The following is a 25,980-nucleotide window of genomic DNA, read 5'->3' as shown; positions in this document are numbered from 1 at the left end:
CTCTCTCTTGCCAGCACAAGCAGATAGATAGCTGCGAGGAGAAGCCTTATCGGTGGCCATTCAGCGGTCTTGAGGCAAAGAACGCCTCCAATATAACGGTCCAGGTGGCAGTGTGCGCAGTGCCTGACGAGGGGATTTGCTCCAGCTTAATTCCTTCGAAGCAGAACAACGAGCCCCGTGGCTGGTCACGTCCAGTGCTATAGTGAGCCATGTAGGGAGTATGTGCCACATTTAAGACACGTTGGTGTCAAGCCTGAATACCGCCCAAGTCATGTCGAGTCATGCCGGGGACGATGGTCTTTGGAGCTGTGCCGACTACCGTTCGCCTCTGAATGAGGGTTGTGTCGCAAGTTTGGGATGAAGCGCAGCTCTCTTCTAGGGTATTCGACAGCCGTCGCTAGACCCCCATAAACGCCAACAGCTTCAAATAGAAGCGGTCGGGCGACGAATTGCAAGGGATGGCGGCTGGAAGGTTGACGACAACTTGACTTCGTAAGTGGAAAACCTTTATGGTACCTGTATCTTTGTTGGCGAGATCGATAGGCTACTAGAGGAGGCGGGTATGTAGTGTAATCAGGCCCATCTCTTGGTGGTGGATGCTGACGAGGCGAGCCACAGGTTCTTGGCTCGCCAACTAGAAGCCGGAGGTCTGGTTGACGTCTGGGCAAGCCACAGCTTGTCAGGATGATAGGATAGGGAGAGGAAACTCCAGAAACGAAGATGCCACGAAGCACCCGAGGTCAGTCCAGGGTCTGTTGCTGCCACCCTTTGGCTCAAGTTTCGAACAGAAACCTCTTTCCTCGAATACCATCTCGTGCGTACAACGGACACCTGGTTACACAAGTCTGTCCAGGTGGCATCCACCAAGTAATACTGCGACACGACACAGAGTATCATGACACTGGAGTACCTTGCGTCAAACATTATATAGGGGTTCCCTTTTTGGCGTAATAGTCAAGATTTCCGTGTAACATGCCGTCCATCTGGTACAATTGACTTGTTCACGATGTAACTGCCACGTCGTCGATCATGGGTCCTGCATACTTCTCTTTGTCGCGGTTGAAATGCTACCATAGACACCCTCTATATGGTGGAGATCGACCTGAATGATGAGGTGGACGAAGCAAAGAAAAAAAAAAACCAATTGACGACTCCTTATAAACAAACAGCCACCGCGGTGAAAGTTAGAATCCCAGGATGGGTTTTTGCTGAGCCACTGCACTGTACAACTACTGCATTTTCCGTGTGGATATCGCCGAACACAGTCTCTATATATGAACAATAACTGTATACTGACCTACCTGCAACCCCGAGTAATATGGGCTGAGGTGGGGAGCCATGAAGTTCTCGAAAGACCTTAACATGATATACTTTGTATGTACACTACGTTGTATGAGCTTCTTCGCTGGAGTGCTTGGGAAGGGGACAAGTCCTGGTTATAAGTGACCTTATGATCTTTACTTATATCCTAAGAACTTGTTATACCTGTATGCTTGTCTCCAGGCTCAACCAAGCCACCTGATATGTATGCCTATGTGAGATGCCTATTCCGTAGCTATAGTCCCTAGGTTCCGACTATCTTTTTGTCGCTATCTCGGGATAAGTATTATGGCCTGCCTGTGGAAACTATCCTATAAAACTTCTAATAATGGACTCGGAGTTGAGTTTGGTTGTGTGAATTAGACGATCAGAGCCATACTCTAACGTATCCGTCGACACTATACCTCGTATAGGTACACCATATACTTCGTAGGTATCAATTTCCGACTAGGTACCTAAGTATACTAGGTACTGTCTCGTTGTTGCGGCTCTAAACATCCAATACTATTGTCTGTTCCAGGTACGAAGTGCGTGTGTAGTATGACATGACCAAAAGGAACTCGGTCACCTCCAGCTCTTTTTCTTATTTGTGTACGTTGTACACATACAACGCGTTATACGCCACAGGTTATCGTTGTAGTGTCGGGCCTAACCAGCGGATATCTGACCAGACAGCTTGTAGACCAAAACACTAACGAGGACCAGTCTATTCAACCGAACAGCCGTGTCTACTCCACCTTCCCCTCCGCCAGTGTCGCATCCCGACACCCTGCGAACATGAACTAGTACAGTGCGGAGAGCGGGCTGCTAACGCCCTCTACGAAGTAAGACAATATCCTCTCCCGCCCTTATCCGATAACTATCTGGCCGCAATGCAGAAAAGCACCCTATCCTCTCTACCTTTTATATAAAGCGCTATTATAAGTACTCTATTCTCCGAGGTTATCGCGAATTATAGCATGGATATATAGCTTACCTACCTGAATAGGCACCTACCTACCTAGGTAAATCAAATATCGGAAGGTACGAAGACAGAAGTAGACGCTGTGACGGAAAATGGCAATAACTAACCGGCTTTCTCACGCAATCGCTGGGAAGAAACAAGCTCAATGGTACCTACCTATCCACTGATATGCACTTGATCCGTTTTATCTGTGATTTAGACCAATAAGAGACGAGCCCACCTGCCCACCATACAGTATCAGTACCTCCATCTTCATTCAATTCGAAGTACCTACTTCTGTACTGGCCGTTTTTAGTTGCACAAGCCACAAAGCCAGCACAGACCCAAGTCCACAAAGACAAGCAACGTGATTGCTCAACTCCACCTCCATCGAGTAGCAAGAGGCTATAATCACCTTTGCGCGGCCCCTACCGTTTTTTCTTAACCCACTTTGCACACCCTGGTGGGCTTTTGTCTCTCTTTGTTTGATGATCTTTCTTGCGCGACAGACTCTCGGGTCGTAATATGGACAGCCAGAGTACTCTTTCCAACGGGATCTCACAGCGTCGCAGGCTCACCAAGAAACCACCCTCTGGTCACTACCATCAGCATACCCGCTCGTCCGGTGGCCTCGATGGTGGCGTCGACGCCCAATCGCTCCAGAGCCAACGCAGTTCCACGTCCACGAGTCTAAAGCGAACACCGAGCGCGCCACCCGTCAGAAGAAGCCTTTCTACTCCCTACGGAGACCAATCTCCTCGTTACATCCAGCCCGCTTTCCCTTCGCCGAACCTGGCCCAGGGCCAATTCGCCCCGTCCGCAAATCGCAGCCCCGCCATCGCCATCTTCCCAGACCTCGATAGTCGGTCCCCGCAGGAGACGGACGGATTCATCGGCGCCCCGTTTGACGGCACCGCCATCCTCGACCGCATCGAACAGACAAAGTCGCCGACACTTCACCAGTCCACCCCCCGCCACCAAGACCCTGTTCCCACAACGCCGAAACCGTTTCCCAACGCGTCCCATATCATGGCCCCCGGATTACGCCGCTCCGTGAGCTTCACCTCGGCAGCACCCGCCATGAGGGATAAGTCGCAGGCGAACCAGACAATGGATACACACGTACTGGGCCCGAAAAGGTATTCGGACGAGGGCAAGGACTCGAAGCCAGGCATCATTCGCAAAAAGTCGGGATTCTCGGGTTTTGTCAACAGCCTCGTCGGGTCTCAGAAGAAGCCAGTTATCTCAGCTCCCGAGAATCCAGTCCATGTTACCCATGTCGGATACGATAGCACCACGGGCCAGTTTACGGTTAGACTTTTCCCTTTGTTATCTTTCGCCTTTTTCCTACCTTTTTTTCACCGCCGCACCGTGTTGTTCTTGACGTAACCCCTTAACACCATGAATCTGCTTTGCTAACAACATGCGCGCAGGGTTTACCGAAAGAATGGCAACGGCTTATCAACGAGAGCGGTATATCAGAGAAAGAACGGAGGGAACACCCCCAGACTATGGTCGACATCCTCACATTCTACAAGGAGACGACCGAGAAGCCGCCCGAGGATCAGTTCTTAGAGAAGTTCCATGATGCTCGCGCGCCTGAGTATCGGCAATATGTCAACACTCCAGGAGGGGCCATGTCCCCAGGCATGTATCCGCCAACAAATTATATGGGTATGTCGCCACTCCCGAGTCCATCCATGAATGCCACGTTTCCAACTGTCAATGATGAAGGATCGTTTGAAAATCCACGACAACCACCTCCGGTTCCCGGCCAGAACCGAGGCCTGGGTCCGACAAAGGACATCAATCTCACGCCGAGTCGTCCTGCTCCGAGACCTCCCGTCAACCTACCGACAAGAACTGCTCCACCCGCAGCATACGTCACGAAAGACTCGGGGATTGGCATATCGCAGCCCAGCGAGGACCTGCCCGCTACGGCCTACGCCCCTCCCAAGGATAACATTCCCATGCTTCCCGAGGAGCATCGGTCGCGGTCCAATTCCCGCGCCAATGGCATGGCTCCTTATGCACCAGCCAGCCCCCAGCCCCCGACTCAACATCACCAGGCCCAAGCCTTTTCACCGGCCGGTCCGTCTCCTGCCCCGTCGTCATCATCCCAGGCTGCGTCATATCAGCAGCAGCTTCTCCAGCAACAGCAGGAGCAAGCTTTGGCCCAGGCACAAGCTGCCATGTCCGGGCAGATTGGCCGAGCTCCAAGCAAGAGGCAGCCGGCGCCTCATCATCAGCAGATGCAAGCACCCCTGACGTCACCAAACGCCCAACAGCCGTATCCCCAAGGAGGAAGTGCTACCAGCGCCAACGCCTCTCAGAGGCCCCAAATCGGTGTGCCAGGTCAGCCGGGCTCCCGGCCTAGGCAGAGAGCACGCCAGAGCAACAGCGTCGATGTGGTTGCGGCACTCAAACGTATTTGCTCCGAGGGCGATCCCCGGGAGCTATACCGCGGGTTTAACAAAATCGGCCAAGGAGCTTCCGGTGGGGTGTTTACTGGACATGAGCGTGGGACGAACCGTCTTGTCGCCATAAAGCAGATGAACCTCGAACAACAACCGAAGAAGGATCTTATCATTAACGAGATCCTCGTCATGAAAGAGAGCTCTCATCCGAATATTGTCAACTTCATTGACAGCTACTTATGCGGCGGTGAGCTTTGGGTCGTCATGGAGTTCATGGAGGGCGGAAGCCTCACCGACGTGGTCACATTCAACATGATGACAGAGGGTCAGATTGCGTCAGTATGCCGCGAGACTCTGAAGGGTCTTCAGCATCTTCACTCAAAGGGTGTCATTCATCGTGACATCAAGTCAGACAATATTCTTCTGTCTCTCGAAGGAAACATCAAGCTCAGTAAGTCCTTTTCTCGGCCCTGGCAGGATAAAAGTTGATATATGCGGAAGCTAACCCGACTTCCCAGCCGATTTTGGCTTCTGTGCCACGATCAACGAAGCCCAGAATAAGAGGACAACCATGGTCGGAACCCCCTACTGGATGGCCCCGGAAGTCGTCACGAGGAAAGAATATGGCCGGAAGGTCGACATATGGTCCCTCGGGATCATGGCGATTGAGATGATCGAGGGAGAACCGCCGTATTTGACCGAGTCTCCCCTGCGCGCACTATGGCTGATAGCGACGAATGGCACTCCCGCGATTAAGGACGAGCGCGACCTCTCGCCTATTTTCCGGGATTTCCTCTACTTTGCTTTGAAGGTAGACCCAGAAAAGCGTGCCAGCGCCCACGATCTTCTTCGGGTATGTCGAGAACCATCAAAACTTCCCACCCCTGCCCCCCTGGAGATGTTTTTCCATCCACTGACATTTGTTTTTTCCACAGCATGATTTCATGAAACTATGTGTCGACCTTTCTCAGTTGTCACCACTCGTTCGTGCCGCTCGAGAAGCTCGACTCCAGGAAAAGGCGCGCAAAGGCCAGTAGAAGTGGTCTTGGTACACTACATTCTGGTCTCGCCTGAAGCCGTCGCAGGCTGCAAAGTCGGCCCGTTGACGGGGCAGGTGTTTATTTCTACGACGACACCTCGACCATCTTTTTCCGTTATTCTTTCCCACCTCCAAATCCCGGGATAATACGCTTAGCGCCCATCCAGAAAAAGATTTGGATTTTCTGCATATACGGCTTCAAGAAAATCCCGTGGCCGGACTCGCCTCGAGCTGAGACGCATTCAGCACATTTTGTATTGCCACCTCGTCAGAGGAGGCCCGATTTCGAGGCATCATGAGCCACACAGAGTACGACTGCCTTTAAAGATACCTAGCGAAGCAGACGCCACATCCTTGACATAGTTTCGTGGCTTTTTCCTTTTTTTTCTTTCAATACGCCGCCGCCGGGGTGAAGATGCCTGGTTCTCAATGCCCGGACGCACACACGACTGCATACCACAGAAAAACTTATGTCTGGCAGCCTCGATTTCCGCTGCAGTGGATGGTTCGCCATGCAGCGTCTGGTAGTTAGACTGCCGAAGCAGCTTTGGATGAGCAAGGGATGCTATGACGCTACGGGAAGAACAGACAACGAAGGGTACCCGACGACTTTTGCGACGAGGTGAAAAAAAAAAAAAATCTGGGAGGGACTGGGAGAGAGATATCAACGTCCCTCGCGTTGTCTCTGGCCCTCCGACAGTTCTTTCTCCCAAACAGGAAGCTAGGGAAGAGCATAGACCTTCGGATGTTTTTCCATTTTCTTTTTCCATTTGTATGAATGATGCGGCGAATGAGAAGATTCCCTGGAACCATTTTAACCGGATGAGCTTGGATGAGAAAAGGATAGACTTATTTCCATCGACCAAATGGTTCTTGTTGACCATCTCAGCAGTCCTTCGTATCTTGTGTTTCTGAGCGAGCTGTGTGGTGTGGTTGGGTTGCGATTCGTGATTATCACGTGATTCTTTGTGAATGACTTACGTACACACAGAAGTTTTTGAACAAACTCGAAATGTGGCGCTGAGTCAGTGGCGTATTGTGGCGTTCTCTGAAGTACCTTGGCCAGGAATGGATAAGCGGCCACGGTTTCCCGCCAGACCTTGGGGCGAGGGCCATGAGCTTGTTTAAGGGACGTGTCCGACCGACTCTTCTGGAAGGAAAGAGTTCCCTGTCTCCCCAGAAGATTTTCGATTTGAACATCGTGGAGCATCAGCACAGGGCTGCGTTCCTCACCCCGACCTTCCTCTCTTACCGCCCTCTTCAACTTTTCAATTCGTTCTCCTTCCTTGCTGTGCACGAATAACAGCACGAGGTCCTTTCCTCCCGTGTTCTTCTTCCTTCGTACCCGTCCTCGGACGTCTCTGGGCCCCTTTTTCTTCCTTCTCCCTACGAGTTATCATTGCGCCATGTGCTAGGAGAGGCTTCAGAACCTTCCTCCAAGCGCATACCTTCTCAATCCATCGTCAATCGGAACTCAGACGAGAAAGACGTTTATTTTTACGCTTCAATTCAGTCCAGTAAGCCGTTGCAGTCAACTGATGGAGTCTACCCTGATGACATGTGTTGGCATTAGTTAACACCTTCATTCTTCCCCTTCACCAGGTCCCGCCGTTCTTTCCTTGCCACGTCTAGTCTAGTCGCTTTCAAAAAGTCTCGACATTTGTTCTTTCGATTTCGACATGTCGTCTTCCGAAATTAACACGAACGGCCCTGAGCTTTCGGCTGCTCAGCGGCTGCTCCAGACGCACGCTGAATCTCCCCGCCATGTGACAGTGGAGGAGGTGCCTGACGAGGACCTCCCCATCACTGGCTCCCATGGCGGCAGCTCGCAGACTCCGTCTTCGGGCCAGAATGTTCCCGCCAAGGTTGTTGAAAAGCCAAAGGAGGACCAGGCTCCTACGCGTGCTCTGGATACGCAGTCCCACGAGCTCTTCCCCGAGCTCGGCGCCTCAAAACCTAGAGGTAGTGGCAACGTGGCCCCTATTTGGGGTGCAAAGAGCAGCCCGTCCGCTCCGGCAAACGGCATTTCCCGGTCCTCGACTCCATCGTCGGGTGTCACAACACCCAGGGGTGGCGTCCCTTCCATGGTCATTCCCGGTCGCAATGTTGAAACCGTGGTACTGGATCCCCAGTACGTCATGCCGCGCTCTGAGCTGCGCCGACCGATCCCCGATATCATCAAAGATATCAACCGCAAGTCGCGCGCCAATATCACCATGTCGACCGCGGGCAACGGTCGTCTCAAGTTCGACGCAACTGGCCAGCAAGACGTTGCTCAACAGGCCTTGAAGGATCTCGTCGAGCAAATCGGCACCAAGGTGAGAATATCCTGGCCTCATCCTGTCATTGCCTACGCTGAGCTGACATGATCTTCCCTCCCACCCCGATAGACGACGATTCGCGTCCCCATTCCCCAGGTCGCACGGGCGCACATCATCGGCAAGCAAGGTTCGACCATCAAGGCGCTCCAGGAAAAGTCGGGCGCCCGCATCAAGCTGCCCAAGGCTGAGGAAGTGGGCGTGCCTCTGGATGACGACGATGATGCCACGATCGATGTCCTTGTCGAGGGTAATGCTCTGTCGGCGGCCTCGGCCCGAAACGAGATTTTGAAGATTGCCGGAGAGCGTGCTGCCAACATCAACGTGAAGCTGCGCGACGTCCCTGCCCAGTTTTATCCCTTCTTGGTCGGCCCGGACAGGAGCGGCATTGGTGCCCTTGAGAACGAAGGTGTCCACATCCGCGTCCCTCCATATCAGGCATGGTCGTCTGAGCCCCTCCCTGCGGTTCCGTCATCCGGACAGCGCCCACAGTTCTTCCCTGCGACCCAAGAGAACCTTATCCAACTCGCCGGACAGCGCGAGGCTGTCCATGCTGCGCGTGCAGAGCTTCAGCGCCGGGCCGCGGAACTGCGGGAGCAGCTGCTGATGGAGCAGTTCGCCATCCAGCGCGGCCGGCATCAGTTCATTATTGGATCCCTTGGCGTCTCGCCCGATGCATTCCTTGCGCAAACGGGCTGCACCATCTGCCTGCCATCGGATGAAGACAACGACATGATCACGGTCATCGGTCCCAAGAACCGGATCGAGCAGGGCATGGAGCACGCCATGGACCTTGCCATGAATATGCAGAGCTCTCAGATCGACATTTCCCGTTTCCACAAGAATGCGCCCGACGGTGCCGCGGTGCATGCTCGCCATATCACCCGTTTCCTTCGACAGCGCGACATCATTTCCGAGCTGGAGCGTGCGCATAACACTCACATCACCACGCCTCGTAACCCCTCCGGTGGTGCTCTGGCTTGGGAACTGTACGCTCGGGACGGTAAGGATGCCATTAGGGCGCAGTCTGCCATCACGGGCGTGATCCACGCCCTGCCACCCTCGAGGATCACCACGGTGCCGGTGGATCCGTTCTTCCATGCCCATCTGCGAAAGGAAGTGAGTCCACGGATGACGCAGACCCATGGCGTTCAGGTCGTACTTCCTGGAGCCGAGGATGCCGGTGCTCCCGTTCTTTTGGTGTTCGAAGGCCCCTCTGCCGCGGAGCCCAAGCCTCAAATCAAGACTGGCGCACCCACCCGGGAGGAAGAGGAGACGTTCCAGAAGAGCCTAGAGGATGCCAAGAAGTATATCTTGGACATCATCAACAAGCAGGAGAGCATTGCCTCGACTTCCATTGACGTTCCCCAGATGTAAGTGTCCTCCGTGGCGGTTGTGGTTCGTGGCATGGTCATTAACGATTGAGGTAGCTTCCACGAACGCTTGCGACGGTTCATCAAGAAGGAACAGGAGAAGCGCTCCGCGGACCAGATCCCTATCAGAGTCTCTTCTACCAAGTCGATCGTCACCCTCCGGGGGCCCGCTTCGGCCGTCGAGACGCTCAAGAACAAGATTACCGCTTTCCTGGCGCAGGAAATCGAGGATGAGAAGGAACGCGGTCTTATCACGACGTTCGACTTTCCTCAAAAGTTTGCCAATCACCTCATCGGCAAGAACGGTAGCCATATCAGCGAACTTCGCGACAAGTTCGACGTCGAGATTCAGGTGGACGACGGCAAGGTTCAGCTCAAGGGACCCAAGGCCAAGGCCGAGGCCGCCAAGAGCCATATCAACTCGCTGGCTCGGGGTTGGGCGGACGAGACCACCCACGTTTTCAGGGTCGAGCCCAAGTTCCACAGGGAACTCATTGGTGCCGGCGGCAGTCTGATTAACCGTCTCCAGAACAAGTACAAGGTCCACATCTTCTTCCCCAAGCCAGCCAAGAGCGGTAAGGATGACGATTCCAACGGCGACGCGGCGAGCGACGCTGGCAAGCCGCGACGGCAGCAGGCCCCCGACGAAGTCACAGTCCGCGGACCCAAGAAGGGCGCGGACGAGGCCCGGGACGAGATTCTGTCGCTGGTCCAATACTACAGAGACAATTCGTACACGGCCACTGTCACCGTTCAGCAGAGACAGGTACCCTCCCTCATTGGTCAGGGAGGTGCGGCACTGGATGAGTTGCGCCAGTCCACCGGAGCCAAGATTGACATTCCCGGCACTCGGGATACGGAGACGGTCGATATCCAGATCAAGGGTGGCAAGGCCGAAGTGGCCGCTGCGAAGAAGGCTCTCGAAGAGAAGAAGGCCATTTTCGAAGACACCATCGTTAAGACGATTGAAGTCGAGAAGAAGTTCCACAAGGATCTGATCGGTCCAGGAGGTAAGAGAATTTGCCTGGCCTGTGCCATTTATTACATCTTCTTCTTATTCTTTCCTCGAACTACTGACTGACGTGTGATGTGAAGGCGCCATTCTCCGGGATATCGTCGTCAACGCCGGCGGGTCAAGCGACCGCCGTGAGCTCGCCCGCACGATCCAATTCCCCAAGCAGGATGCCGACGGAAATGGCATCAAGATCGAGGGTCGCACCGAAGTTGTCAATAAGATCTGCGCCCGGATCGAGGAAATCGTTGCCGAACGCCAAAGTCAGGTCACCGAGGTGATGGATGTGCCCATCGAGAAGCACAGGAGCCTGATCGGCCGTGGTGGAGAAACGAAGCGCCAGCTGGAGTCGCAACTTGGCGTCTCCATCGACATCCCGCGACAGGGCGATGGCAAGACTGGCGTTAAGCTCACCGGTCTTCCCGACAAGGTGGCCAAGGCTAAGGAGCACATCTCGTCCCTGGTCAAGGAGCAAGAGGGCGAGACAGTCATGGTGCCCCGTAACCTGCACCATGCCGTCTCCAACAACGGCCAGATCTTCCGCCAGCTCCGCAACAACCACCAGGTTACCGTCGGTCACGACGGTCACACGGTGCCCTCCAAGCCCACGGTCACCCGTGCCAACGGGGGCTCCCTCCCGCTCATCACCGACGACGAGGCGACCACGGCCGAGGCCCATTCGTGGAAGGTGGAGAGCTTGGCCTCTACCGAAGAGGGTGATATCCCTTGGGTTCTCCGTGGGTCTCCCGAGAACGTGGAGAAGGCCAAGGCGGCCATCGCCAACGCGCTCGCCCAGGCTCGCAAGAGTACCACGGTTGGGCTTCTCGTGCTGCCGGACCCCACGACCTACCGCTACGTCATTGGCCAGGGTGGCAGTAAGGTCAACTCGATCCGCAAGCAGACGGGCTGCAAGATCAACGTGCCACGCAACGACTCCAATGAGGACGCCATCGAGATTACGGGTAGCCCTGAGGGTGTTGAGAAGGCCAAGGACCTGATCTTGGAAGCTGTTCAGGAAGGCCTGAGCTCCCGCTCTCGGGACTAAGAAGGTATCTAAGCTAGTTACCACCCGACTCAGGGGGTTCAGCTACTCAGATTGACAATGTTTATTTGTCCCTTGAGATTGCCGATAGAAGGGGTACTTTACCGTCCTTAGTGAGCTCACTGTACCATAGGAGAGAGAGGGAAGCTGATTTCGTATTCGTTGTTGGAATTCTTGTTGTCTTTCCTTTCCACTTTTCTCTTCTTGGTTTTGGTTCCCATGTTCTCCCTCGATCCTTCGAAATCACTGCCTTACATAGCACATGCAGAGTGCAGTGGGAGCATGAACTGGGAAGCTAAGAGGATGGAACAGTGGGTTGTTACAGGGCTGACAGAGCCCATCCTCCCCACACGCTGCTGCATCCCAGTTGGGCTGTGAAGGTCGAGTCCTGTGTCAACAGATTGCTTCATGGACGGTTACATTTATGTGGTTGCCGAGACGATGCTGCTCAGACGAGGAGACGATTTCTGAATGGGGACGAAGACCATCGAGGCTCGTCGAAAGATAAAAGGCATTAAAAGCGGGAAGCAGAGGTATAATCAAAAACAAACTCACTCCAACAGCAATTTTAAACAAATGCTTGGTCAATGTCCTGGATAGAAATTGCACCTGAAATACAGACACAGGTTTGGTCTCCTTGAGCACCACGTAGCCCATTGTCCGGTAACTGTTAGTACCCAGCATTATTACCAAGGCTGAAGAGGCCAAGTAACCGGCCTGCGGTGCAGTCGTGCAGTCACAAGGATAACAACACAGGGGGAAGAGCCCATTCACTCAGTAGCACAATGCTTTGGGGATTCTGACTGCTAGAGTGGCTGCGCTGGCTGGGTTAAGGAGCCACCAAGAGAACCACATGCGGACACTCATCATACTCAAGCACAATGGCAACAACGATGCAGTACGTATTAGTTATGTCTGGACAGATAGGTACCCAAGCTGATCGTAGTCCTTTCCCCTGGACAATTCATGAACGGACGTATCGCCAAACATCACTCTTCCCTCGGCTTCAAGACGACATCAAACGTGGCATTGTACAACGAATCAACACGCGAGTTTATCGGCTTTTGAAGGCGTTTGTGATTTGTTCCTCGTAATGCTCGGTCAGAGCCCGTCGGTTCACCTTCTGTGTGGCAGTGACAAATCCCTACGGACAGAAAAGTCAGCATGACTTGTTCTCAACACCAAAAGTGTCTATATGTGAAGGGGTGGTGGGGTGGGGGTCGAGGCTGTCAGAGAAATCATAGGCGCGAATCAACTTACATTCACGGGGGTCCACTCCTCCTCAGCCAACACGACAGCCGACACAATCTCCAAGGAGCTCAGTCCGGCCGCCTTGCCGGTTGAGACGAGGTCCTTGAGGACGATGCTTTTGATCTTGTCATCGGAATGCATCTGGTCTTGACTCACGCCGTGGCGCTTGGCCTCCTCAGAGAGGGCCTTCTCGTTGGGTGCGACGATTGCGATGGGCCTCGACTGCTGGGGATCGGCATGCACCATGATGTTGTTTACAAAGTGGCTGCCGCGGTAGGCCGTCTCTAGCTTCTCCAGGGCAATGTACTCGCCTCCCTGGAGCTTGACGAGATTTTTGAGGCGGTCGATGACGCGCAAGTGGCCCTCGGAATCGAACTCGCCAATATCACCCGTCTTGAACCAACCATCGGGGGTCATCACCTTTTGCGTCTCCTCGTCGTTCTTGAAGTAACCCTCAAAGACGGCAGGGCCCCTCATCCAAATCTCACCCCTTGCCGGCTCGGCATCGGCAGAGTAGTTGAGCTCGGGAACGGAGACGAGCTTGATGTCGATCGCTGCTGGAACGGGGCCTATAGAAGTCGCGGTGTACGAAAGGGGGTTTCCGAGTGCGCCGTTTCCACCCGTTTCCGTCAAGCCGTAGCCGATGACCATGGGCGCCAAAGTTAAGGAGAGGAAGTTCCTCGTTCCCTCAGCCAGGCCGCTGGCGCCGTTGAAAATGAAACGAAGACGACCTCCGGTCAACTGGCGCACCTTGCCGAATACGACAGAATCTAACGCGTTGGCAAAGGGGAGATTTTTCCTGGTCATAAAAGACTTGTAGTTAAAGGCACCCCAGAAGAGCGACCTGGTGAGAAGGCCGGAGCTGTTCACCTTGCCCTCAACGCCCTTTTTGATCGTCTCCCAGATCTGCGGCACGCCCACCATGACGGTAGGTCGGAATTCGCGCATATCGCCAGCACAGTTCCTGACCGAAATATCGGATAGAGTACGAGGGCTTCCATAACCTACTGTGGCGCCGATAAAGAGGACAATGTTCTCTAGAACAAGCTCAAGAATGTGCGCTAGCGGCAGGTATGCCAAGCAGGAGTCCCTATGACTGACAATGTCCGCGACAGTGATATAGAGGCCGGTGACTGTGGTTGAGTAGATCAGCATCACGTTTTGGGACCGTGGGCATCCGAGACTTTCAGCGAAGAGAGATTCGTACCGGAAGCCACCATGTTCTCGTGTGTCATGGGAACGCCCTTGGGCAGCCCTGTGGAGCCAGAGGTGTACATGATGCAGAAAAGGGTGTCGGGCGTAGGCTCGACAGGGTCAACGGGATTTTGCTCGCCCAACTTGCGGACTTCCTCGACGCTGTAGATGGGCACGTCGGGGTTGGACTGCTTGAAGGCCTCCACCTCAGTGCCATCTGCGAAGTGGGAAGAGTCGTTGTAGATGATGAATTTGAAGCCCTTGGCCTTCTTAAGCGGCTCGCTGGCTGTCTTGAGGAGGTGGGGTTCGATGTACATGGCCTCCGCGTCGGACTGAAGAAGGGAGTGTTCGAGGCCAGAGGCACCAAGACTGTCGTAGGCCGTGACGATGGACATGGACTGCGATCCGCAGGCGTGGGCCAGGGAAAGCCAGTTCAGGCTAGACGAAGGGGCGAGAGATATATGGTCAGAGAACGAGATGTATGCGTGGGAGAGAGCAATAGAGGCTCGAAAACGGAACATTGGACTTACTGCGTGGGAGCGAAAAGGTGCAGGCGGCTTCCCTTGGACAGGCCGAGACTACGCAAACCAGAGGCGAGCTGGAGGATGTATTGGTGGAACTCGGTGTAGGTCAGATACGAATAGCCGGTGAGCTCGAAGAACTGCCACTCTTTTTCGACCTCGGTACCATCGGGTTTCGGAACCTTCTTCTTCTCAGTATGGACCTTGACGAGGTTCCTGCTTCCGACGGCGTGCTCATTGGGGTAGAGACGGGCGCTGCGCTTGATGATGTCGTAGAGAGTGTGGACATCGCTCGCCGGCTCCTTGATGAGCCCATCCTTGGCCTTGGGGTGGCGGCGGGGGATCGTTTCACCAGGGACCTTCTCGTAGCCCGGAGCTTCGACGGTATAAGGGGGCTTGTAGACTGGGCGCAGGGGCAGGCTGCCCGTCGTGTAGTCGGACATGGTATCGCGTGTGGTCACAGCGGAGGGTGACAGGACGAGGGCGAGGACTAGGGCGAGTGTCGCCAATAAAAAGACGAGCCCCCTTGGGCAGCTCGCGATGGAAGCGATTGTGGGTGAGAGAGACGGGAGTCGTGGGATAAATAGGCGGAGGATGGAGATTCAGGTCTGTTGCGATGCGTGAAGGTCACAATGAGCCAAGGTTTCCGAGGTAAGTCGGATATAGAGTGTTTCGTGAGTACGACGTAAAAGTATGAAAAGTATGAAGGTGAAAAGGAAGAAGCTGACGATGAAGGTATGAGGTAGGCGGCACGTAAGAATCTGGTGTCATATGCTGGTTGTACTTGGCATGTGTGTGGAGCCGGACCCGACACTGATGCCGTAGCTGTTGTGGGGCGGGTGACGGGAGGTAAAAGGATAACACGGGCTAAGGATCAGAGCAAAGTACCGACAAAGTACCCAAGTATAACGGGTACGCACTCGGAATGTTATCTCAGCAAGCTCAGACCACCCTAGGGAGAGGGGTCAAAACGTCTGAGCCCGCTGAGATAAGCGGAATGCATTTATATGACTGCGAAGCCAATGGAGAAGGTATCGTGAGCTATTCGTACGTGGATGCTTGACTATGCGATCCCTAAATCCCCACAACTCTGGATTTACGTGCCATTCACACTGAACAAGAGACTCCAGAGGAAGAACAACCCAACCAAACATCCACGCAAACGTGAACGGTACTCACCGGGGAAACGCTGATCATAAAAGTCAGATGAAGGCCAGGCCGGTCTGGTAATGACCGAAAGTACCTAGGTACATACGCAAGCAAGCGCCTTGGCATGAGTACGAACTCGGTACTAAGCATTAATTAGTAACAACATTACGTCATCTTGTTACATCGCTGTCTTATCCGATCACCGATGGACTCGGCCGACGGGTACTCCTTCGTACCTTCGTTGTACTTCGTACAGTACCTACACTATTGCGCGTGCTCGGTCGTGTCCATGTTCGCACGTGCCTCGTTCGCACCCAGCCCAGGGCATATCCGTGGTCAACTCATCGCATTCCCTCACAACTCAACGCACCGCACGGGGGGATTCCACCCAACTTGGTACCGAGAAACCGGCTCACCCTCTTGAGGATCTATGTAGCTCCGACTGTTAACCTCCGACCGGGACCCGGAGGAAACCCATCCCCTGGAAGGGCCACACCAAGTCCCGTAATGGGTGCTACGACTGCAAGCGACGAAAATTCAAATGCTCAGAGCATGACCTTCTTTTCCGAATCTGAGATGGCCATGATGTCTTAGTTCGTCGCGTCCTCGCCATCAAGGGCCCCAACACCATGCCTTACAAGCCGTCTCTCACGAGGGAAGACGGGGGGGACGCCGCCTTCACAACCCTCATGATCTTGCTCTTCCAGTTGTCTTGTATGGCGGAAGGCATATCCATACTCGATTGCGTTACCATGGTCCGAGGACGCGGGGAAGTCTTTTCTCCGCCTCCATGCCTGCGGAATATCAGGAATTCTTGCAATGGCGTCTCGTCTTCGTGTCTACGAAATGCGCTGGAGGCGCGAGTAACTAGCATGATCATCAAGAGACCCGATGCAGTCATGTTAACTTCGTGGCACGTTATACAATGACTCTAGACTCTAGGCCCCTTCAAACACGGAGTACCAACTCGGGTCCCAAATGCCGAACTGTGTGAATGGCCGTGTCAGCTCCAGGGGTAAAGATAAATCTAAGAAAAGAAACACCTAATAATAAACATCCAAACAACCAACACAGCCAAGACAAAGAAATCTACGTTGGAAAGGCATTCCAGTATAGGGACCATGCCCTTGTTTATGCGAGGGCCAAATCAAGCCCTCTCCTCCCAGTTCCGCAAAAAGAAATCACCATGGATGTTGAGATGCCAAAGTGGCGGGTTTGGAAGCAAACATACTATAACAGTCAAAGAGACCGCGATACCCGATCCCTTGACACGATGGGCCATCCATAAAGAGACGAAGAAGGCAGGGAGAACTAGGGCTGGACATGAAAAGAAAACACGCACTTTGCTATAATTGTCAATAAAATGCGGCGATACATGGTATCCCTTGCGGGTGGCCGGCCATATCCCGCCTTTGTACGAATGGCATGGCTCCAAACCAGTCCCAATGGTTATTGCATCTTGGGAGAAAAGAAAAAAGAAAGCCTCCTGCTCGCAAACCTGCCCCCAACCATGATACCAATCCCAGAAAGCTGTTCGCTGCGAAACGTCACGCTGGGGTCGAGGGGTATGAAAAACATGTAAAGAAAATCGACGCTCATGTGCATCTCTATAACCGCAAGGGCAACAAGGCCGGCATGGCTGCTTCAGTATGTATCCAACCAGAACATGATCATCAGTGGTCATTAAACCATCGTCTTTCCCTGCAATCCCTCAACCCCTTAATCCCTCGATGCTGTCCCACTTGCCCAGACATGCTTCCCCCACTTCAGTTTCCCGAGTATCCTTGCTGCTTCCTCCTGAAGAAGACAAGGTAAGGTACGGCGTCGTCGTGCCCGTGGATCATCTGGCTCGGTCCGCCGGGGAGCTTCTTGACCAGAGAATCGTTCAATTGATACCAGTCCGGGCCGTTGGGCGATCGCACATACGTGTAGTAATGCCCCGAGTGCAGAGTCGAACCAGCGTGTATCACGACCGCGTAGCACTCGTACGCAAAGGGCGCCTGGAACGCCGGTTCCGTCTCCATCCCGGCCGGCAACTTGCGATCCTCGCGCGGGATGAAGAAGGGTTCCATGTTGAGGTTGTTGAAATCCCAGGTGACCTTGCTAAAGTTCTTCTGCACCCCGCCAGCACTGTACGTGAACCGGTTGAGATGGATGCAGAGAAGCTCCGGCAGGCGGGCAAGCCTGCGCTCCAGTCTCGCCTGGTGCCTGCCCTTGCATGTATCGCACTGGTAGTCGTCCAAGACCTCTGGCGCTATGGAATTCGATAGGCAAGTCTCCAGCGTGGACGTCGTCTTGTTACTGATCGTCGCGACGACCATTTCCGCAGGCGCCCACCGGTAAGATTTGCTCGAGCACCTCGAGCACGTGGTGATCTGGACCTCAAGGCTGCGCCAGTAGCGATCGACGATCGAGCGGCTCGTCCTAGAATGCTTCTCCCACCACTCATGCGCGCCCCGCAGAAGCGACTTGGTATTCATATTGGATATGTTGTTGTTTTGATCGTCGTCGTTGCCGTTGCTCGCAGTCTGGTCTCTCCTTGTGTTTGTCTCCTCGTGGAGAGCCTCCATGATCCATGTCATAAACTCCTGTGCATCCTGCTGTTGACTGCCACCGAACTGCTGTTGGCCTGCCGACCCGCTCGGAGTTTTGCATAATGAGAGGGAGTAATCCTGAACGAAATGAGTCAATATCTGGCCATCCTCTCAGAGAAAGAAAATGGGCTTCACATACCATCAATGTCTGCGCTTTCATGACGGGAAAGCTACCCTCCGCCATCCAATGGAACAAATTTGCGACAATTCGAACCATCAGTCGAGGGCTGTCCGACTTTTCGTCCTTCCGCCTCGGAATCTGATACAGCGTCTCCCATTCCTTAGTCGCAAGCTCCCTGCCGAATCCGGGCGACATCCTCAGAGACTGGATGGTGCTATTTGCGTAGCACCAGTTGTGAGGGTTGTACAGCCCGGTAATGCGCCGCTCGCTAGCCTTGGTGCCCGGTAGCTTCGTTGATTTCGACGTGCTGACGAGGCTCGACCCGTCATTCCCGTCAAACAACCCGCTTACCGTGGTCTTCGGCACAGCTGGCTTGGGCAGCGCTGGCTGAGTAGGGAGAGGAGGGACCATATGAGGGATCTTCCCCTTTCCGGACGGAACGGCCGGCGGATGGTCTTTCTTGGGAAATTTAGGGGCCGCTGGTGGCGATACCATGGACTGCGGCTCTGCCGGCGGGAACTTTTTGTGAAATTCTTCCAGGTTGTGCACGTATCCAGCATCTTCGGCATCCGGTTTCTGACTCCCGAGCTTGACCTTATCCTCCCAGTCATGCAACTGATCTGGATCAAGGTTTGACGGCTTGTACTTGACAACGGGCCGCGTTCCTGGCTTCTTGGACGACGCTGGCAGATGGGACGCATTGGTTCCAGGGGACGGCTGCAGGCAATGCGGTCCCAGGACATCGATCCATGCCTTTAGGCCTCCTTTCAGGAACCTGGGATGTTCTTGAAGCTCTTTCCCGAAGCTCAATGTAGTCAGGGCGCGCTGGAGAGCCAGCAGAGCGCTGTTACCTGACTGGCCGATGTACTTCGGCAAGGCCGCAGAATCCCAATCGTAGAAAACGATGAGATCAAACTTGTCCCGCCGGTCAAAGTGCTCCTTTTCTTGGTATGGTGCAAGGATCATGCTCTCTTCGATGCTGTCAGAAGTAACACCATCGCGGAGGAGGATTTGAGGTTCGATGCAGATGACCGTCTGCCAATTAATGTGCCCCTGGTTAAACTCCGCCCTGTCCCGTATGTCGATCAGCAGTACCTTTGGGTGCTTCTGCATCACCTCAATCAGATCCTCTGGAGTGATCCCGTCATCGTGTGGGAGCTCCAAGGATGGCCTTTTCGAACCGGACGACAGAGTGAAGTAGTCTTCATAACTTGACCTAGAAGTTGGTGACAGTGTCAACGCGGGTGTCGACGACGGGGTCCGTGTGTAAAGGCCACCGCGTGTGCTCGTCGGCAGCGACGCCGCTGTCTCAGTAAGCGTGCCTCTTGCTGGGCTATAAATGGCATCGGGAGCTTTGGGCAGTCCTGGGATGCTTGTGGAGATGTTCGTATCAGAAGGGAGCCGGTGTGCAAAGATGGCCTTCGGTGGGTGAGTCCGAATACGCGGATCCTGTCCAGGTAATGCAGCTGGACCTCGCAAGTTGGAGAAGCGTGCAATCAGATCGTCGCCGTCCTTATGGGTAGGCAGCCCAGTTGCCGAGCCGGCACGAATAGCGTTGCCGTGTAGGGTGCGAGGCTTGGGCTGGACCGCGGGTTTCGTCCTGGTATTGCCTGTCGCCGCAGGCTGACGATTCGCCATGGATTTCTCTTTATCTCCGTGGCCCGGCCAATGCTGCTTCTTCACGGTAGGTTGAACTCCCGTTCTTTCATTATCCGCCTTGATTTTCGCCTTGACCCTCTCAAAGCTATCAAACTGATCTCCGATTCGTTTGTTGATGCTCGAATATAGGCGTCTCAAGTCGGAGCGTTCTAGTTGTAGCGACACGTATTCCGGATGACTTGGAACCATCCTGATGGCAATGACTGACGCTTCTATATATCCTCTCAGCGCACGATCGGGTCGGCCGAAATCGCGATCGGCTTCGGCCTGCCGAAGGAGATTATCCACCCGGTCTAGTATCTTGCGCATGGGGAGCCTCATGTCGATGTCGACCGAGGACGAGGTAAGGTCATCTATGTGCGGTAGTGGCGTCTGGCCGGCGCCAGCGCCATTGGCACCACCACCACTGGCACCAACCCTGGTGTTCGCCATGGAAATGGCAGTGTGACTGTGTGCAGGCTGGTCACGAATGGCGGGGATCGTGCTGGCAGTTGAAGTGGCGAGGATGCTCATATCAGCGAGTGTTCGGTTTCGGAAAGCGCTTGAAGGTGATCAAACATGTCGCTGTATAATCGGGCAGGGCGAGATTGAAATTCGAGAGAGCCAGGACAGAAATCGCTGATCGAAAATGGTCGGAAGGAGGCAATATGTATGCTTAACGAAGGAGACATCCCAAAGACAGCGCCGAGTACTTCGCTGGAATGAACATCATTCTCGGGGGACAATGACCGAAGGTGCCCATGCAGCGTGTGTCTTTGTCTGCTAACTCGTGAGGCCGCGTATGGTGTTGTCGTGGTGTGGCCACTGGTTGTTGTCAAAGAACCTTTGTCTGATAAAGCGCCACGAGTCTGGACAATGACATCGCTGCCAAGGCAGCCGCTTTTGGATTCGTTTCCTAAAATTCACTGCCACGTGCACCCTGTTGGGAAGCCAGAAGGTACCAGCTGCTGTAGGCTGTCACTAGCTCTATATAGTCAAACCACTTCACGGGATCCGCTCCATATCTACACTACGTCAAATACGGCAGTTCTCAGAGTCAATAGCGCTTGCACGTCTGTAAGTCATATTAGACCTCCGAGTGCTGTGATTGAATTGAAGTTGGTATTGTGAGATAGGTCGAGGAGACGGGTCAGGGCTCGCTCACCCGCGGTTTCCATCGATGCCTGCCTGGTACGGGTTGCCATTCCCAGACTCAGTACGTTTATTGGTATTTTCGTCTTTCGTCAAGATTAGACATGTATCTGTATCAATGACACTAGAGGCCAGGTATGGAAAGCATCTCAACAACAGAGTGTAGTTGAAAATATCGATTTCATGGATAAAGAACTGAGCTCTGACAATACGGAGAGCAGAACTAGTAATGTAACACCCTTTCTCAACGTGGTGGCGGCTTATCTAAGTGAAGTGACAACTATTGGCCTCGAGATTCTACTCTTCATCGCGCTGGTGACCCCTGAGTTCAGTGGACATTAACACCATCGTCGCTCATATCCCCAAGACGCAGCCTGACAAACCTGCCCAACTGTGTGGACCCATCACTTCGTACGCACCCATCATCCATATCCGCCAGAAACTTATCGATATATTGCCCGGCACCAGAGAGGTGGAGAATATAGGCAATTGCCCTATGGACTGCAAGGAGCCTGCTAGACGGGGGGTCAATATTACGTTCCGGGCTGAGGAGTAGAGTGCGGGTGATTGGAAGTCGCTCGGTAAGTGGAGTGCGCTCAAACGACTCCATCTTATAAGTATGCGGCTCTTGGTCGGTGAGCTGGGTGAAGAATGTCTTGAATGCACCAAATCGACGGTGGTACTCAACACGTAGAGTTAAGGTGTTAAATGGTCGGTCGATTTCCACGCCTTCAATAAGTCGAGCGACGCCAATATCAAGCATGTTAAGGATATTAAGAGCGGCCTTCCGAGACTATTACCGGGTATAGGTTAGTACCTTGCTTATAATATTAAGTGAGAAAACTTACTTCGGAGTCTTCTTGTGCTCCCATTAGTGAGTGTGGTATAATATGCGCGACTTCAAGATAACCGTATGGCCCAGAGAGTAGATTTCCATCATCATCTTTAGTATTAGCCTCACCCTCAGAATCCATACGTTTTTCTGCCTCTTCGGCATCGAAAGCACGCGATATAACGCATCTATGGCGATCACGGACAAGGGATGTGCCTCGTAGCGCTGCCACACGGGTTAGCGTGGTCGTATAGACTTGGTTACTTCCCTGGACCATAAGAGCCGCGGAATGATAGACCGGTGATGGCTGGGGAGTCTTGTGTGCCGCAGCCTTGACTGTATTATAAACTGTTGGTAAAGAATCAATAGTTTGGTAAAGAATAACGCACGAGGCAAGAAAAAATTATCTATTAAATACTCGGCAAAGCCGACCACGTTTGATCGCAACTCTCCCTCTCCGTCTCCAAAGATGACATCTTCCCTGTCGTCAAGTCCCAGTCGTATAGATCGAAAGAATGCCTGTAGCAGTAAGTCTCGAGACTTTTCTGAGAGTGCATGCTCGTAAGTGAGTCGAATAAGCCGAGGTCGATTATAGGACACATCCCTGCTCTCCCCGTCAGTGTCGAAGTGGTTGACTATTTGGTAAAACCGCCGGGAAGCGTGATTCCGCTGATCGATAGAAAGCGAAATGGGGGGAGAAAAATCCAGGATGTTCTCCAGGGAGGCTTGGTGCCCGTGGTGGGCCATTACAGGAGGCTCATCAGCTGGCAAACGCCGCCTCCAACCCCTGTGGAAAAGATGATAACGGCAGAGTCGCGGAGGTAGATGCAGGGTTGAAATGATATTTGTGTCTCAGACTATGCCGTTGATTAGGTAGGCAGAAATGGATCTGTGTTCCGCATGCTGTATGCTGTTAAATAAAGTACTCCATGATTTCCCGCCATCCAGATATCCTGATATCCTATGCGTTACGTGACAATTCAACACGTGATAAACCGACACACTAGTGTAGTTCGGGATTGCAACAACGCCGCATTATTGACGTCACAGGCTAAGAATACACGTCTTAGTCAGCGTCGTCCGCATGTCCCGGCAGGTACCTATGGTACCTACCTAGGTATGGTGCGGAGCAATCAGGACGGTTCCTAACAGGCAGCCTTGCATCACAAGCTCCCATCGGCAACGAGCAACAACGTACTGGACCTCTTCATCATCGTCTCGTCCGCAACAAATTCGCCTGACCTCTCCGCTTCAGGCTCCTATCACCGTCCATTTGGGAACCCGGGGCGTAGCCTACGATAGAGTGAACACTATTGCAATCCTGTCGCCCGCGCTTTCTGCGGCCCACGGTCTACTCCACCATGATGAGTTGGTGGTCTTCTTCGGCCAACAAGGCCCTGGACGACCAGGTTGAGAAGGCGACGAGCAGCAGCCTGTAAGCTGTGGTGCTTCGCTTGGATGTGCAAGTCTCGGCTGACAACATGACAGGGAGGATATTGCTCTCAACCTTGAGATCTCCGACATTATTCGATCCAAGACGGTTCAGCCCAAGGAGGCCATGCGCTCCCTGAAGAAGCGAATCGGCAATCGGAATCCCAACACCCAGCTGAGCGCACTCAATGCACGTCACTCCACAGGCACATATTCGATGGGTTCGGGGCTAACTCCAGCTACTTTAGCTTACCGACACATGCGTCAAGAACGGCGGCTCACACTTTCTCGCCGAAATCGCGTCGAGAGAGTTCATGGACAATCTCGTGTCGCTGCTCCATGCCGTCGGCGCCGCCGCCGTTAACCCACAAGTCAAGTCGAAAATCCTCGAATTAATACAATCATGGGCAGTAGCTACCGAAGGTCGCTACGATCTGGGCTACATCGGCGAAGTATACAAGACGCTGCAGCACGAAGGCCACCGCTTCCCACCCAAGGTTAGCGTCGCGAGCAGCATGATCGACAGCAGCGCGGTGAGTTGGGCCCCCCATTGTCTCGACCTAGCTTCTCTGCTGACATGCCCTGGCCTCAGCCCCCCGAATGGGTCGATTCAGATGTTTGTATGCGATGCCGGACACCTTTCACCTTCACAAACCGAAAGCATCATTGTCGAAACTGCGGTAACTGCTTTGACCAGCAGTGCTCAAGCAAGTCGCTTCCCCTGCCTCACCTGGGCATCATGCAAGCCGTTCGTGTCGATGATGGTTGCTATGCGAAGCTCATGGACAAGAGTGGAAAAGGAGGACACAGTGCGGCGGCGTCTCTAGACAAATCACCGACCTACCCTCATAAATCCCGCAGCACGTCCACCATGCAGCCGCGGAGCGCACGAGTCGAGGACGGATTTGACGAGGATCTCAAAAAGGCGCTGGCTCTAAGCTTGGAGGATACGAAGGGCTACGCCGAGCCTAAATCGCATTCTTCCCACCAACAACCCACCAAAATGAACGGCAAGTCCTCGACAGGGCCGCAGGCCGATGAAGAAGACGATGACTTGAAGGCAGCCATAGCGGCATCCTTGGCGGATATGGAGGAGCAGAAGAAGCAGCACGCAGCCGCCTTGAAGGTGCAGACGGGGCAAACGTCCGGGGCGGCTCCTTCGACCAATACCGCATTTACCGTGCCGAAAAACGATTACGAACTGACGCCGGTAGAGGCCGAGAATATCAATCTCTTTGCGACTTTGGTGGATCGCCTCCAGTCGCAACCTCCAGGAACTATCTTGCGTGAACCTCAAATCCAGGAACTCTACGACAGCATTGGTACACTGCGACCAAAGCTGGCGAGAACTTATGGAGAGACTATGAGCAAACACGGTGAGTCCAACGTATTGCAAGCCCCTGGTCCTTTCTCTAACAAGAGTCTTAGACACCCTCTTGGACCTTCATGCAAAGCTCTCTACTGTCGTGCGGTATTACGACAGGATGTTGGAGGAGCGCCTTTCGAAAGCCTACAGCCAGCACAGTCTCGGGGGTTACGCACTCCCCCCAGCGCGACAAGCGTCTGGGCCATACCCATCCCTCCAGGCCAACGCCCCGGGCCCCGGGATTGGTCCGGCTGAGAGTTTTTATACTGGAGGCGAACACAGGCCAGAATACGGACAGGCTCCACAGCAGGGTTATCCTACGCCGCCGCAGCATACTCTCCATACGTCTGGACCTTCTTCAGGGCAATATCCCCCTCAAAACGCCCCGGGATCGGACAGTTGGAGAACTAGCACGGGACACCAACCTGAACCCAGTTACCCGCAACATGTGGGATATCCACCTAGCGAGGCTCCAGGTCCCCAGACTGATCACCGCAGTCAAACTCAGGGCCATCCCGGGGAGCCAGCAGCTGATCCGAACTCGACGGCAGCGTATTATTACAACGCGCAGCAACCCAGCCAGCCGCAATCGACCCCTTCTGCCGCAGACTCAACCGCATCGCCCTATCCTAATCTCCACCACCCATCGCACTATCACCAACAATCCATCTCACAACAGACACCTGGTCAGACACCGGCACAATTAGCCCAACCGACACAGCCGAATCAGCCCACGCAATCCTCACAGCCCGTGCCGGCCCATCAAACCCATGTCCCAGCTCCCCAGCAGCAGAATTATTGGCAGCCATCAACGCCGCAGCAACCGACCCAACCCAACCAAGGCTGGCACGGGCAGCAATACAGCGGGTATACTCAAGAAACCTTCCCTTCAGCGCCCCAGCATGCTCCAAAGCAGCCGGCTGTCGAAGAGAGCTTGATCGAACTCTGAATGTAGTCGGGGGATCGGTGCGATTGCCGAAGAATGACGGGAGCTGGGGGCGTTAAGGATGATAATAGGGAACAGCTCGACAAAGAATGTCATGCGCCCCAGGAGGGCGGTGTTGATCTCAAGTTTGGCCGATTTGGATTTGTGTTTTACGGAAGTCCTTTCGTAGCGTCTATGTCTAGAATCACTCAGTCTACCTTTTTTCTTTTTCTTCTGTTACATGCCGCTCGTCCTCTTCAGACTGCAAGACTAGCCAAGTCGCGTGTTCATAGGTGCGAAATGATGTCCTCGGTGTGTTTTCCCATAAAAGAGGTCTGAATC

At 53.8% G+C, this 25,980-nt stretch overlaps 7 protein-coding genes across 7 annotated transcripts; 3 read left to right on the top strand and 4 right to left on the bottom strand.

Annotated features, from left to right (window-relative positions):
* Positions 1-573: 573 nt before the first annotated feature.
* ACRALDRAFT_211199 (uncharacterized protein) lies at positions 574-1,340 on the bottom strand (the record flags this gene model as incomplete). The annotated part of the gene is made up of 6 exons (XM_071023555.1): positions 574-910; positions 973-983; positions 1,020-1,048; positions 1,081-1,102; positions 1,168-1,229; positions 1,298-1,340. The coding sequence occupies 6 exons, from the start codon at positions 1,338-1,340 to the stop codon at positions 574-576; spliced, it is 504 nt and encodes a 167-aa protein (XP_070874622.1).
* A 1,448-nt stretch (positions 1,341-2,788) lies between these two features.
* Positions 2,789-5,717, top strand: ACRALDRAFT_2041923 (uncharacterized protein; the record flags this gene model as incomplete). The annotated part of the gene is made up of 5 exons (XM_071021201.1): positions 2,789-3,574; positions 3,697-3,937; positions 3,998-5,131; positions 5,199-5,533; positions 5,616-5,717. The coding sequence occupies 5 exons, from the start codon at positions 2,789-2,791 to the stop codon at positions 5,715-5,717; spliced, it is 2,598 nt and encodes an 865-aa protein (XP_070874621.1).
* Positions 5,718-6,856: 1,139 nt separating this feature from the next.
* ACRALDRAFT_1051058 (uncharacterized protein) lies at positions 6,857-12,139 on the top strand. The gene is made up of 5 exons (XM_071015670.1): positions 6,857-7,236; positions 7,322-8,037; positions 8,110-9,410; positions 9,468-10,420; positions 10,506-12,139. The coding sequence occupies exons 2-5, from the start codon at positions 7,399-7,401 to the stop codon at positions 11,465-11,467; spliced, it is 3,855 nt and encodes a 1,284-aa protein (XP_070874620.1). The 5' UTR covers positions 6,857-7,236; positions 7,322-7,398; the 3' UTR covers positions 11,468-12,139.
* Positions 12,140-12,207: 68 nt separating this feature from the next.
* ACRALDRAFT_1043289 (uncharacterized protein) lies at positions 12,208-15,135 on the bottom strand. Its single transcript, XM_071015307.1, has 4 exons — positions 14,440-15,135; positions 13,923-14,347; positions 12,725-13,848; positions 12,208-12,608 (listed from the first exon to the last, which is right to left on the bottom strand). Exons 1-4 carry the CDS (start codon positions 14,871-14,873, stop codon positions 12,519-12,521), a joined length of 2,073 nt encoding a protein of 690 aa, XP_070874619.1. The 5' UTR covers positions 14,874-15,135; the 3' UTR covers positions 12,208-12,518.
* Positions 15,136-16,890: 1,755 nt separating this feature from the next.
* ACRALDRAFT_1076853 (uncharacterized protein) lies at positions 16,891-20,671 on the bottom strand. The gene is made up of 2 exons (XM_071018549.1): positions 18,313-20,671; positions 16,891-18,251 (listed from the first exon to the last, which is right to left on the bottom strand). Exons 1-2 carry the CDS (start codon positions 20,464-20,466, stop codon positions 17,346-17,348), a joined length of 3,060 nt encoding a protein of 1,019 aa, XP_070874618.1. The 5' UTR covers positions 20,467-20,671; the 3' UTR covers positions 16,891-17,345.
* Positions 20,672-21,232: 561 nt separating this feature from the next.
* On the bottom strand, positions 21,233-22,821 carry ACRALDRAFT_1076854 (uncharacterized protein). The gene is made up of 2 exons (XM_071018550.1): positions 21,933-22,821; positions 21,233-21,877 (listed from the first exon to the last, which is right to left on the bottom strand). Exons 1-2 carry the CDS (start codon positions 22,191-22,193, stop codon positions 21,413-21,415), a joined length of 726 nt encoding a protein of 241 aa, XP_070874617.1. The 5' UTR covers positions 22,194-22,821; the 3' UTR covers positions 21,233-21,412.
* Positions 22,822-23,086: 265 nt separating this feature from the next.
* Positions 23,087-25,950, top strand: ACRALDRAFT_1064356 (uncharacterized protein). Its single transcript, XM_071016954.1, has 5 exons — positions 23,087-23,351; positions 23,405-23,537; positions 23,596-23,880; positions 23,940-24,723; positions 24,776-25,950. Exons 1-5 carry the CDS (start codon positions 23,278-23,280, stop codon positions 25,660-25,662), a joined length of 2,163 nt encoding a protein of 720 aa, XP_070874616.1. The 5' UTR covers positions 23,087-23,277; the 3' UTR covers positions 25,663-25,950.
* The last annotated feature ends 30 nt before the right edge of the window (positions 25,951-25,980 follow it).

The sequence above is a fragment of the Sodiomyces alcalophilus genome, assembly GCF_042370955.1.
Source record: "Sodiomyces alcalophilus JCM 7366 unplaced genomic scaffold ACRALscaffold_4, whole genome shotgun sequence".
In the NCBI taxonomy this organism is placed as follows: Eukaryota; Fungi; Ascomycota; class Sordariomycetes; order Glomerellales; family Plectosphaerellaceae; genus Sodiomyces; species Sodiomyces alcalophilus.
Note: the sequence above shows the minus strand (reverse complement) of the source record. Positions and strands in the feature narration are given on the sequence as shown.